This window comes from Hemitrygon akajei, chromosome 4 (assembly GCF_048418815.1).
Source record: "Hemitrygon akajei chromosome 4, sHemAka1.3, whole genome shotgun sequence".
NCBI lineage: Eukaryota > Metazoa > Chordata > Chondrichthyes > Myliobatiformes > Dasyatidae > Hemitrygon > Hemitrygon akajei.
Window position 1 is genome coordinate 152,464,195 of NC_133127.1, and position 15,172 is coordinate 152,479,366.

The 15,172-nt window shown below is 39.4% G+C and overlaps 1 protein-coding gene across 1 annotated transcript in view; it reads left to right on the forward strand.

Moving 5' to 3' along the window:
- Positions 1–15,172, forward strand: part of LOC140726806 (protein THEM6-like) — a 44,489-nt gene that overhangs the window by 15,775 nt on the left and 13,542 nt on the right. The window contains exon 3 of the mRNA XM_073043654.1: positions 11,960–12,092. Within this exon, the coding sequence (XP_072899755.1) occupies positions 11,960–12,092 (133 nt within the window). The remainder of the gene's footprint in view (positions 1–11,959; positions 12,093–15,172) is intronic.

Genomic DNA, 15,172 nt, shown 5'->3' on the forward strand with positions numbered 1-15,172 from the left:
TTAAACTGTGTAGTTTTATTTTGCAGGTTGATAGCTGGAAAAAGTATCTAAGGGTTTGTTTAGCGAGCAAACACGAGGAAATCTGCAGATGCTGGAAATTCAAACACCAACACACACAAAATGCCGGTACAACACAGGAGGCCAGGCAGCATCTATAGGGAGGGTCTCGGCCCGAAACGTCGACAGCGCTTCTCCCTATAGATGCTGCCTGGCCTGCTGTGTTCTACCAGCATTTTGTAAGGGTTTGTTTGATGTTTTCACTCCTTTGTTCAACGCATTTCTTTCATGCACAATATCTGGCTTGAGGTGGGAAAAATTATCATGTTCTCTAGTTTGTTTGACTTGTGCAATTTTAAACTGTAATGTTTTGAGGAAGTATATTTTCATTTCCTAAATATGTAATGCTGCACTGTGTTGGAAGAGTTCCATTTTACGTCTGTAGTTCACGACATGATAAATTCTCATTTTCAGTTGCGGTGTGCAGCCAAAGGATAAAAGCTTCCCATGGGGAGAAAGGAAAAACAAGGCCAGAGATCGTGTTTGTTTCCCACAGTAAAATAAGGGGATGAGAGCGAAGCAAGTTGAGGCAAAAAAAGTTTGTAAAGAAATATGTAATTCAGGGCTCTAGTTTTATAAGAAATAGCAGTGATCAGTAGAATTATAATGAATGTGGGGAATGTGTAGGCTATATTTCTGTATTACCCATAAATTTCAAAATAGTATTTGATCATGATCTGACAAAAAACATACAAAGTGTAAAAGAGATTGTTAAACATAGAAACATAGAAAATAGGTGCAGGAGTAGGCCATTCGGCCCTTCGAGCCTGCACCACCATTCAGTATGATCATGGCTGATCATCCAACTCAGAACCCTGTACCTGCTTTCTCTCCATATCCCCGATCCCTTTAGCCACAAGGGCCATATCTACCTTCCTCTTAAATATAGCCAATGAACCGGCCTCAACTGTTTCCTGTGGCAGAGAATTCCACAGATTCACCACTCTCTGTGTGAAGAAGTTTTTCCTCATCTCGGTCCTAAAAGGCTTCCCCTTTATCCTTAAACTGTGACCCCTCGTTCTGGATTTCCCCAACATCGGAAACAATCCTCCTGCATCTAGCCTGTCCAATCCCTTTAGAATTTTATACATTTCAATAAGATCCCCCCTCAATCTTCTAAATTCCAGTGAGTATAAGCCTAGTCGATCCAGTCTTTCTTCATATGAGAGTCCTGCCATCCCAGGAATCAATCTGGTGAACCTTCTCTGTACTCCCTCTATGGCAAGAATGTCTTCCCTCAGATTAGGGGACCAAAACTGCACACAATATTCTAGGTGCAGTCTCACCAAGGCCTTGTACAACTGCAGTAGAACCTCCCTGCTGCTGTACTCAAATCACATCTATGCTATGATGCCACAAGGAAGCAGCTACAGTTTCTGCACCTCTTCAGCTCTACACCACAGCGTTGTTTAGTGGTGCCAAGATCCTTTTCACCTACTAGTGTAATGTTAACAGTATGAAGTAGTACCAAATAAAAATTGTTTCACTTGGGGCAAAAGCGATTTACCACTAACAACAGTTGGTTTCACCTGAACTCTTTGGGGAATATGATTAATAAAGTATAATTGTTCTTGTATTCCTTAGTTTAGACCTGCCTGCTGCAACTAGAATTATATTACAGTCAACCTTCACTAATCTGACTACCTGTAATCCGGTTCCTTCGATAATCCGGCACTGATTTCAAATTTTCTGTGTAACTGTAATTTCAAATTTCCTGGGCCACCGTACCAGTCTGCTGCGCATTGTTTTGGTTGCGCTAGATCTGTTCACGTGTTGGTGCGCTCTTGTAAGCGCAGACAGGCGATCCCTGCTTGTTTTCTTGCATTTATTAATATCATTTGTATGAGGCGCGGCCGCCCGGCACCCGCCCGTCTCACCCGCCAGCGGCAGGGGAGCTGGCATGTGCTGGGTCGGTCTGCCGTCCCGCCCACCTGCTGGCAGTTGCGCATTGCCCTCCGGCATCACCTGGCTGGCGCTTCGTTCTCTTCTGCCTACAACCTCAGACCAGACGTGGCAACCCGCTGAATTTAAGCTTATTACCAAGCGGAGGAAAAGAAACTAACGAGGATTCCCTCAGTAACTGCTAGTGAAGAGGGAAGAGCCCAGCGCCAAATCCCTGGCCGCCTGGTGGTCATGTAAAATGTGGCATATAGAAGACCTTGAAGGTGATGGTGACCTGATTGACCCATCACCTTGAACTGTGTGGAATGGGTTTAGTTGAGAGTTCCAGGAACTAGACCAAGTGATTAGGAAGGAATAATGATGTGTTTCCAAATCATGAAGATGTGCTTCTTAGAGTGGAATATGCAAATTGTGGTGTCCCAAGTAGCCAGATGCCCTTGTCCTTTTTGGTGGTAGTAGTTGTGGGTTTGGGGAAGTGAAATCGGTGTAGCATAGCTGAAATGATCAATAATGGTTCCTTTTTGTAGATGCCACACCTTGTAGCCATGTTGCAATGGTGGAGTGGTGGATGGAGTCCAGTTGAATAGGCTGCTTTATCCTGGAAGGTGTCAAAGCATTTTGAGCATTGTTTGATAGTCACTTGCTTTGCAAAGTAGAAGTATTCTAGCAAGCTCAAAACCTATGCCTTATTAATGGTAGAAAAACACTAGGTATCAGTAACCAACTTTGTTCACTATGGGATATCCAAACTAAACTGCCACCAACAAATGAACAGTTGGCATGCTTGATTTCTGCTCAGTGGTGATGCTTAGATATTGATGGTTGGGGATGTTTGGCTACAGTAACATCATTGGTGTATGGGGTGCACTCAGCCTTTAAGTGATGATGAAATATGACATGATTTTGGGAGGTCTAATGAGGGTTAGGCGTACACAGTGAATGGGAGGGCCTAGGGAGTATAACAGGAATTGTAGTGTGCAAATCCAAGGATTATTGAGGTTGACAGCACAAGTAGTTAAGGTGGTGAAGAATGCATATGGAATACTTGCTTTCAGTCACTAGGGAATAGAATATGAAAGCAGGGAGGCTGTGGTGCAACCTTATAGAAGATTGGTTATGCCACAACTGGAGTATTGTATGCAATTCTAGTCACCACACTAAAAAGAGGGTGTATTATATTGCAGAAAGTGCAGAGAAGATTCACCACAGATTTTGCCTAGGCAGGAGCATCTCACTAATGAGAGACTCGACAGGCTGGGTTGTCAGAAGAGGGTAAGTGGGAGTTGATTGAGATATGTTTAAAAAAAATTGTAGATTAGACGTTTAAAATATCTCACCTCAGAAGAGGTGTTAAAGATAAAGGCCTAGGTTTAAGATGAGTGATATGAGGTTTAAAGGGCATCTGAGGATTTTTTTCATCAAGGGTGATTGAAGTGTACTAAGTGGGTGGTGAAAGTACCAACTCCACCACCGTTAAAGCATCTAAACAAGCATGTGAAGGTAAAGAAAGTGATGGACCTCTTCTGGTAAACGGAATAGATGGCTGGTTGGTGGTCAGCATGGATGTGGTGTGCTTTAGGGCCTATTTCCATGCTGTATGACTTAGTAAGAAACCATTCTACACAATGCACTTAGAGAATCTGAACAATATGATATCCCAAACAGGGCTGACAATAACTTCACCTTCTTTAGGGAAAATTTATAGCTTGCAAAACCCATCAAGGTTTCAGAATCAGTATCAGGTTTATTATTACCAGCATGTGACGTGAAATTTGTTAACTTAACAGCAGTAGTTCAATGCAATACATAATCTAGCAGAGAAAAAAATAACAATAAATAAGCAAGTAAATCAATTACGTATATTGAATAGATTAAAAAAATGTGCAAAAGCAGAAATACTGTAATTTTTTTTTTAAATGAGGTAGTGTCCAAAGATTCAATGTCCATTTAAGGGGAAGAAGCTGCTCCTGAATTGCTGAGTGTGTGCCTTCAGGGTTCCGTACCTCCTACCTGATGGTAACAGTGAGAAAAGGGCCTGCCCTGGGTGCTGCAGGTTCTTAATAATGGATGCTGCCTTTCTGAGACACTGCTCCCTGAAGATGTCCTGGGTACTTCGTAGGCTTGTACCTAAGATGGAGCTGACTAGATTTACAACCCTCTGCAGCTTCTTTCGATCCTGTGCGGTCATCCCTCCAAACCAGACAGTGATGCAGCCTGTCAGAACGCTGTCCATGGTACAACTCTAGAAGCTTTTGAGTGTATTTATTGACACGCCAAATCTCTTCAGACTCCTAATAAAGTATAGCTGCTGTCTTGCCTTCTTTATAACTACATCGATATGTTGGGACCAGGTTAGATCCTCAGAGATCTTGAACCTAGGAACTTGAAGCTACTCGCTCTCTCCATTTCAGATCCCTCTATGAGGATTGGTATGTGTTCCTTTGTCTTACCCTTCCTGAAGTCCACAATCGGCTCTTTCATCTTACTGACATTGAATGCCAGGTTGTTGCTGCAGCACCACTCCACTAGTTGGCATATCTCACTCCTGTACTCCCTCTCGTCACCACCTGGGATTCTACCGACAATGGTTGTATCATCAGCAAATTTATGATGGTGCTTGAGCTATGCCTAGCCATGCAGTTATGTGTATACAGAAAGTAGAGCAGTGGGCTAAGCGCATACCCCTGAGGTGTGCCAGTGTTGATAGTCAGCAAGAAGGATATGTTATCACCAATCCGCTCAGATTGTGGTCTTCTGCATCAAATGAAGATTGAGGATTGGTATATGTTCCTTCGTATTACCCTTCCTGAAGTCCACAATCAGCTCTTTTGTCTTACTGATGTTGAGTGACAAGTTGTTGCTTCAGCACCACTCCACTAGTTGGCATATCTCACTCCTGTACACCCTCTCGACACCACCTGAGATTCTACTAATGAATCTCGATGAGATTCATTGAGGATCCAATGCAAAGGGAGGTACAGAGGCCCAGGTTCTGCAACTTCTCAATCAAGATTCTGAGAATGATGGTATTAAATGCTGAGCTATAGTCGATGAACAGCATCCTGACGTAGGTGTTTGTGTTGTCCAGGTGGTCTAAAGCCTTGTGGAGAGCCATTGAGATTTTGTCTGCCGTTGACCTATTGGGACAATGGGCAAATTGCTATGGGTCTAGGTCCTTGCTAAGGCAGGAGTTCATGATTCCCTTCAGTAAGGAATAAAGTAACCAGAATCTCCCAGCCTTGAAATGGTATTTCAATTGATTTTGTAATAACCATAGTTCATAGCCCCTAATGGATTGCTGCTGTGTGCATGACCACTAATTATTTTTTTCCAACTGTTTCTTTTCCCTCAGCAATTCACAATTCAAGGAGTTGGAAGTAAAAGATCTATTCACTGATCACATGCATTGTTGAACAACCTGGCATTTTAAGGAGTGATCCACAATAGCTGTATTGTTGCTGGAAATCTTAAGGTGCAAGGCAAATGGAGATGGGTTAGAGTTTTACGGAGAGTTTACATGTAGAGTTGAAAGCAGTAAATGCAAAGTAAAGGGATTCCATTGATGAAGATTGAAGGACAATGAACCTCTTTGGTTCAGAATAAAGCAATGATAAAATCTGGATTGCTACTCGAGCCGTGTGTAAATTGGCTTGAACTGTGTGGGTTATTATAAATTAGTATGAGAGAAATAAGTACTGGAAAAATGGAAGTTGTTCCGTTAGGATAAGCTTTGCTTGAATTGGGCTGGGTACTGTATTTCAGCAGATCAAACAACTGGGACTGCAGATGGAGATGAGGCTTTCAATTAAATGGTAAGACGAGTTCTGATGAGAAATTTAGGAACTTAAAAGGACAAAGTAAAGTTTGGCAAACTTTTATAGTTGTGTGATGGAGAGTATATTGACTGGTTGCATCATGGCCTAGTATGGAAATGCCAAAGCCCTTGAACAGAAACTCCTAGAAAAAGTAGTGGATACAGCCCAGTCCATTATTGGTAAAGCCCTCCCCACCACTGAGCACACCTACACGGAATGCTGCATCCATCATCAAGAACCTCCACCGTTCAGGCCATACTCTATTCTAACTGCTGCGATCAGGAAGAAGCTACAGGAGCCTCAGGGCTCTCACCACCAGGTTCGTGAACAGTTATTGCCCCTCAAACATCAGACTCTTTAACCAGAGGGGTTAATTTCACTTGCCCCATTACTAAACTGTTCCCACAACCCAAGGACTGACTTTCAAGGATTCGTCATCTCATGTTCTCACTATTTTTTGCTTATTTATTTGCTTATTAGTTTTGTTTACTTTAGAATTTGAACAGTTTGTTTTTGCACATTGGTCGTTTATCCGTCCTGTTGGGTGTGGTCTTCCACATATTCGGTTATTTTTCTTGGATCTACTGAATATTCCCGGAAGAAAATGAATCTGAGGGTTGTTTCTGGTGACATATATGTACTTTGATAATAAAGTTACTTTGAATGTTGAGTAGCAAAATAGATAATAATTTGTTAGGGAAGGACAAGGATTAATGTAAGGGAAAACCTCCAGTTGGTGTCAGAACAGGGAATATGATTCAAAGACTGAAATGAGTGCTCTTCATCTGAATGTATGTTGCATTTGTGAAAGGATTGGTGAATTAATGGTGCTAATAGGACTAGATAGATAAAGGTTCAGTTGACTTTGGTTCTTAAAATCAAGAGTTAAAAATTCCAAGGTAGCTTCAGAAACTTGAGGCAAGATAGAAAGAAAAGGAGGATCGTCCTGATTTTAAGCTCTGCAACAAAACGAGTACATTGGAAGGATTTTGGCTCAAAGTAACAAGAAGTACATTAGTTTTGGAGGAACTAAGAAACAACAATAGTCAGAAAACATAGGAGGGAATTGTATGTAGGCCCACAAACAGTAAAGATAATGGAGGGTTGGTATAAATCAGAAAATTATAGGTGTATATAATATAGGTAAGGCAATAGTCATAGGGCTCCATTGTACATAGATGAGATTTGATCATTAAATTTATGGAATGTATTAGGTATCATTTCCAAATAAGTACATTGAAGTATCAATGATGGAACAGGCTACTTTACATCTAGCATTCTGTGATGATACGTTAATTGATGATCTGATTTTACGGGTCGTTAGGAACAGTTACAAATATGTAAAGATCGGAAGGGATTTTAGTTCAATCTGGCACAATAGACAAGACAATCCAATTTAGTGCTTTTCATTTTCAAGGAAGCCTTTTCTTTACTTACACCAGAAGGTATTCAAGAAAATTAAGATACAAACAAATGGGGGTATATACTGGCGTACTGAGGATTGGTTAACATTAAGTAAACAGTAAGAACAAATGGGTGACTTCCAGGTTTAGACTTAGTAGGGATCAGTGCTATTCATAATTAGGGCTAAAATGATTTAGTTGAATTAACTGAGTATAATACAGTATATATACATTTGTTGACATTGCAAAGTGAGGTCACGGCGTGGGCTTGAGGACACCATTGGGAGATGTAGCCAGACCACAATAATGGGCAAGGACATAACAAATGGAATATAATGTGAAAAAGTAAGGTCATCCACTTTGGGGAAAAATGATTAGGTGGATTTTATTTTATATGGTGAACGATTGAAAGACATTGGTATTCAGTGGGACCAGAATCGTTGCACTTAAATCACAATATGAATGTGTGGTTTCAGTAATCAATTAGGAATGCAAAGGGTATGTTTGCATTTATTGTAAGAGAGCTTGTTCCAATTATCCAGGCAAGATTACATTTCAAGTATTGTGCACAGGTCTAGTCTATACTTAAAGAAGATTATACTTACAGTAGCAGGGATGCAGGCAAGGTACACTATATTGATTTCTAGGTTTGATATAAAAGGAGATATTAAGTATCATGAGTTTTGAAGAATAAGGGTGATTTCATCAAAATGTGGAAAATTCCTGATGTGGTTAACGGGATAGGTGAGTTGATGTTTCCCCTGGCTGGGATGTTTAGATCCAGGGTTCAGTCTCAAAATACGAGATCAGCTATTCAAGATAGATAAGAAGAAATTTCTTTGTATAAAAGACAGTGAATCTTCCAAATTTATTACCAGATGGAGCTATAAAAGATTAGTCATTATGCATATTTAAGGCTGAAATTTGTATTTTTTTTTCCAATTGGCCGGGAGCTATTTGTCTCTCAGTAGGGTCCTGGTTGATACAGTCCTGGTCTCAATGCAACACTATTTTTCTACTTTTTCTTTGGAACAGAATATTCCAAATATTCTCAGAATCAGAATTATTATCACTGATCTAAGTCATGAAATATACTGTTTCGTCTGGAGAAGAGGTCATGTCCTGGATGGTGAGAGTCTTTAATGATGGATGTTGCATTGCATTATGAAGATATCCTCAGTGGTGGGGAGGGTTATGCCAGCAATGGAACTGGATGAGTTGACAAGGCTCTGCAGCTCCTGCATATTAGAGGCTCCCTACCAGCCTATGGTATAACCAGTCAGAGTGTTCTTTACTGTATATCTATAGAAATTTGCAAGTTTTTGGTGTCATACCAAGTCTTCTCAAACTCCCAATGATGTAGATGTAATTCTTAATTTTCATCTAAAATGGATGACTCTTTATTCTGAAACTGCTCCCTAACTCTAGATACACCTACAAGGGAAATATTACCCAGCATCCACCTTTAATCCTCTCGGCATCTTGTATTTCAGTATAATCATGCCTTCTAAAGTCCAATGAGTATATTCCCGATGTGCTTAAACTTTCTTCATAGTCTAAACCCTTCATTCTAGGAATCAGTATGGTTAATCTCTGCACTGTCTCCAATGGAAGTGTATCTTTCCTTAAAATACAGAGACACTGGTGGTACCAGTTACTGACTTCAGATTGAAAATGACCCATTTATCTTGACTGTTTTCAACTAGTTAGCCATTCTCTTTCTATGCTCATGTATACCTGCATAATCTAAGTTTAGAACATGAAGTTTCAAACCCAAATTTCTCAGCCTCACATTGAATTTAAAATTCCGCTATGCTATGATTGCTCTTTCTTGGCCGGGGGGGGGGGGGGGGGGGGGGGGAGTCCTTTAATGTGAGACTACCAACTAATCCTGTTCCATTGCACAATGCTAAATCTAACATAGTTTGCTGTTTGGTTCCTCGTATTTCCACTAAGCAATCATTCTAAGGACATGTCCTCGAGGCTAGTTTTGCCAAATAGATTCATCCAATCTGTATAAAGATTAAAATTGTTTGTGATTACAGTTGCCATGACAACTGTAAAAGTTCCCATTATTTTTTGATTTGTACTGTTTTCCTACACACAATGGATCTTGCCCCTCTTATTTCTTATCTCCACCTAAAGTAATTTTCTGTCCTGAGTTTGAGCAACTTTACTCCTCACCCTAGCAACAATCTCTGTTATCCTGTTACTTTACCTCCTTTACTTTTGTCTATTTCTCCAAAATATCAAATACCATAGGTTCTGGTTAATAGAGGCATCCTTTAATGTAAATATGGGAGAACTCAAAGAACAAAAACTAATTAAGAAAATAGCTGAGACGTCCTTTGTTTATTTGGGACACTGTGCTGCTTAATTGGACAGAAACTGTTGCTGAACAGTTTCTAACTAGCGTCAGTTACGTGGACTTGTGTGACCTTTGGGACACTACATCATGCTTGGAGCAAGCAGTTTTTAAATAGTGTCAGCTGCATGTGCTTGTGTTATGTTATCCATTTGGGCCAGTGGACGCTGTTTCAAAAAGCACTACCGTTTGTCATTGACAGTTGGCAAGAAATAAGCAGTAATACAATTCAGAACTGTTTTGCTTGCTGCAGTTTCAAGCATTCTGGTTTGGAGATGCCAGAAATAGCCAGGCATGAAAATGAAACAATTTCACTACTTCAAGTTAGGAACTACGAAGAAGTTGAAGGTATCAACAATCATCTTTGAGTGCCACAGTGAAAGTAAAGATTATCCATTATCGGCAACAGGTGTCTGCACTGATATTATTCATTTACAATCAATCAAAAGGACACAGCAGCGTACACCGGATGAATTTCTCCAACGATAACTGTTTGGAACTAATAATCGGGTTTATAGTACTGTGGTATTGGTGGTAGTGTTCTAATTTGTTCTGTATTTCATTTAAATACATAATTTGTTACTTAAGTAAATGGTAGTTTGTCCTTTTTGCTATGTAGCTATTTTTTTTTTTACCTATTTAGCTACTTCCACAAAACGTCGGCTAACTGGGTCAGCTGCTGAATTGGGCCAAAATGTACTGGTCTGATGTGTCCCTACTGAGTTTCATAGTCTTTACCCAGCTCATTCATCTTGCAAGCACACCTCTAATGGGTCTAATGCTCTAACCCTTCCTGATACATTCTGGTTAGTTCCATCACTGTCCTGCAATATTGCATTTCCCTTTAGTCTTTGCCTTCCAAAGTATTCCTTTATCTAAACCCCTATCTTCTATTCACTCTCTCCCTCCGGGTTCCTGGCATAGGGAAAGCATAACTGAAGAAAAAAGAAATGAAAATGCTCATTGTTTTTCCTTCGACAGTTACTGCCAGACCCTGCTGAGGGTTTACAGCATTTTTCCATTACTGTTATAAGAAGCATACTGTCCAAGGTTTACATCAACCACTGAAGCACCTATTTAATTCTCTAACTATTGGTTCCCCTATCACTATTGGTCTCGAACTCCACTGTCATACAGTGGAGCTGCTTGTGATGCCTTGTCTCTTTCTTTGGCTGAACTTCCTGAAGAACCGTCAAGCACATCAATATCCAAAGGGAAAATCAGTTTGTGAGTGAGATGGACTTTGGGGACAATCTGCCTTCACACAGTCTGCCTGACAATAAACCATCCCTGCTTGCACATTCTTGGGTGGCCACATCTCTAAATATGCTACATCACCATTCAGGAAGATTATGGCTAATCTTTTGCCTCAGGCCCCTTGCCGTCATTACCCCTATAATGCCTAGATACATATGAAATACATGAATATGCATCCTGTGCATTTTGGGAAGTTGTGGTTATGGGCTCTTCCAATGATTGAGATCACCGCAAGTGCAGAAGTATCTCCAGCAGAGCTGATGCACCAAGGTGATTCCAGCTACTGTTACATTTCTGAATCAGTGTTTAACTGCTGCAGCTGGAGACATTTCCTGCAGCTGCATTTATCTATGCCTCTAGAACTTTTCATGGTCTAAGTTTCTGATAGCTGACCTTATTGGCATCCAACTTCAGTAAGGAAATTGTGTAATGCTTCAAAGTGTTTTGATTCTGACATCCTTTGAAGTGAACTTGAAAATAAGAGAAATAGTTGGAGATTTAGTGGATTAGATCTTGCTTAATCATTTGCATAATTTCTAATGGCAAATACACAGTTGGAAAGGAATGTGATGTCTAAATTACTCAAACTGAAGATCAAATTTGATCTAATCTCTTGTTGACAGTTTATCCCTGTTTTCTAGTGTGCACATTTGGCATCTAATTTATTTTGTCAGCTGTTATAATTAGAGTACCAGAACACAAGAAAAGCAGGAGTAGCTACTGGGCCCCTCAAACCTGTCCTGCCATTCAGCATGATCACAGTTGATCTTAATTGGCCTGAACTCCTATGCCAGCTCCCCATAATTCTTTGATCTTTCAAGTATTTATCTACTAGTGCACAAACTAATAGATTTGCTGTCCTTTTCTCATTTTCAGATAAACCAAAGCTACTTACACAAAATTGTTTCTGCTTGTGATAGTTGCTTACTCTTCAATTGCCTTTGTCCCATTTTATCCATCTAGCCTAGCCAAGGTTGTACTTGAGATGTCATGATTACTTGGGACATTTCTTTAGAAATAAATCATGTTTGAATCATAGTATTTCCCATTTTTTGGGAAAAATATCTAGCCCATAATTTTGCATGTATATAAAAGAGAGATGGGGGGTAAGTGTATTCTCAGTATATTCTGTTATATAATGTATTTTGTGTGTTTTCCAGGTTGTCCCTTTATATCCGCAATGGTCTATTACATGCAACAAGGAAGTTAAAAGCCAATATGGTGGTCGGCGCTGCAACCATACGGTATAGACGATCTCTGCATTTGTTTGAGCAATTCAGGATTAGGTCTAGAGTAAGTTGGTACTTTATATTTAACAAGAATTATGCTGTATTATGATTATTAATTTTCATGGTGGTTAAGCAAATGGCAAGCAGTTTTTGAAAAAAAAAGACTAAATTAACAAAAATTGACTTAGCATGGATCTTATAGAAGTTTGAAATACAGACGTAAAATGCTGGAAAAGCTCAATAAAGGCATCATGAAAAAAGGAAACGAGTCGATTTTTCAGGTTGAAGATCATTCATCAGAATTGGACCTAATACCTCAGTCTGCTTACAATGACCTATAACCTTAACTCTTTTTCTGTTTTCATCAATGCTACTTGACCTATAGGGTGTTTTCAGCATCTTCTGTACTGTCTTTATTTCAGATTTCTAGCATCTGCATTTATTTTCAGTCAGAATGAGGTTTCTCACATGATTCCTATTAAATAAATTTGGCAGGATGGTGGTAACAATTGGACATTTTATAAATATCCATAAGGTTTTTTTTCCTAGCCTGTATATGCATCCAGAGTAATATTTCTTGAATTCCTTCAAACGAGAGGGACACCTGTCTCTTGTTGTGATGGACATCATCTTTATAAAGGGCTGTTACCACAGAAATTTGTAGGCTAGGTAAAGTATTACCCCAGGTATTTTCGCCCAAACTCATCTGAAACGTTTATCCAGCTTTCAGTCAGATATATATTGTGATACATAGTGCTTCTCGGTTAAGCAGGATAGGCTGAATAAATGGGAAGAGCCCAACCAGATTGTCATTGAATGTTCAATACTGCATGCTGTGTTCAGGCAAAATCATGTTAGAGTCATAGAACATAGAAATGGACTTTTCAGCCCAGCTAGTCTGTCTCAACCTGGTCTTCTGCCTAGACGCATCTACCTGCACTCCGACCATAGCCCTCCCTGTCCATCTTATTCATGAAATTTTTCAACTCTACCAGTTCTACTGGCAGCTTGTTCCATATTCACGCCACCCTCTGAGCGAAGAAGTTCCCCTTTAGATTCCCGTAAATATATCACCTTTCACTCTTATGAGCTCCAGTTCTAGTCTCACCCAACTTGAGGGGAGAAAGACTGCAGGATAATTGCTCTTTTATATATAGAGGCTTCATAATGGATTTGTTTCAATAAATTTCTGGTTATGTACTCATCAGTTAAGACTCTGGCACAAGTAATTTTGCTCTAATACAAACAAAAACAGCACTTCTTTCATGGAAGAAGCTCTGTATGAATATACTATCAAAGAACAATCCAAGATTTTAGGAAGCTATAAACCAGGTTATGAAATTACTATGAACATGTGCAAAATTGCAGATTAGATGCTATTCATCCAAAATTTTGCTAAGAGGATAACTTGCATCATTTAACATTAACTGTTGCAGTGGTGTATAGAAACCTTTTGCTGTTGAAGGGATGTGAGGTGTTGCATTTGGAGCTTGTAATAGAAGCGGGGGGCCACGTCATTGGGTATATTTAAAGCAGAGATTGATAGGTTCTTGTTTGTAAAGGCATCAAAGAATTGCGGGGAGAAGGCTGAAGAATGGGGTCGAGAGGGAAAATAAATCAGCCGTGTCGAATGGTGGAGCATGCTCCTGTTTCTTATGGTCTTGTATTGAACAACATTTGGGACACTAACATGTGGAATCAGAATCTATCCCCTTTGAGATGGGGAAATTGAGAGAAACTGGAAGGAACAGGTGAGATGCATAGTTGCTCAGATTTTACTGTAATATTATACAGCTTATCAGTTTATGAAAAGCAGTCGACTGTTTTTCTTTCACTCTGCCTGTTGCCTCATTTATCCCTTCTTTTCTGTGATCAATTGTAAAATATTCTATGTGCCGTACCAGTAAGATATAGACATGTTAAAGATGTAGTTGCATTGCAATTCAATGAATTAAGTTTCAAGACAAAGTAATAGCATTGAATTTCCTAGTTAGGAAAAAAAAACAATGATTGTGTTTGTGTACTTGCTTCATCATAACTGTGGTGGATATCTTTGAACTGTTATTGATTGGATTTGTTATATGGACAGATATTTAGAGCCTTTTCATCTTCCTGAAATTTTATATTTCCTGCATCTCGGGTGTTTCTCACAACTAAATTCAAAATCTAATTTCTGGTTAGACAAATATGAGATTCATTTTACAAGTTTATTGGAAGTCTGAGCAGCTAGTTTTTTTGATGCAGGTCAAGGGAATAATGTTAGTTACTGTACAGGAAGAACTTGTCTGCTATTATTATTGCCAAATTACCAAACAGTACAACACGCAGAGAGACTGGAGTTTATTTTGTGTCTTATCCAAAACACTGCATTCTCATGTTGTTATTGTTTCTCGGTAGCTTCCTGATCAGCTTCAATCAAGTCTGCATAATTTAACGTAACAGAATTAATAATTCATTGACATATCATGATGCATACTAATATGCAAGTTATAATTTTTTTAAAAACCTCTGGTCACTCAAGGGAAGAATTGTAACAGTGCTTAATGCACCTCCATGTAACTCCTATTTACAATATGTATAATACTAAAGATATTTGTACTTTAGAAAGTATCTTAAATCTAATAATTGCATTTGAAAGTACAAATTTAGAAAAAATCAGAACTATAAACTTTGAGATATCTGGGTTAGTCTGGGATACTGCTGCTTAAGGTCAACCATCAGCTGGGAATTAATTGCTTTTCTGCATGAGCAGTGGACTATTGGCAGCAGAATTATGAATAAGTAAAGGAGTGGGAGGAGAAATGCATTCAAAACGATTCAGCCTGACATTTTGTTCATAGCCTGTACAAGGTTAATGTAAAATCTCCCTTTTCTCACATCTCATCTGTTCTTTTCAGTTATTTTTGATTGACCCATCAATTTTGTAAGCATGGCTTCCATTACAATTTGTAGTGTTGTGCCATATGCCTCTTCAAATTGAATACATCACATTCTTGCATGAACAGTGAGAAAACTGTAGCCATCAATACTTCAGCTTCGTGATAAATGAAAGCAATGGAATTAAGAGGTGCAGGCCATTCGTCCTTTTAGCACGCAGCAGAACCTCATGGCTGATCACTCACTTCAGTATGCTGTTACTGCTTC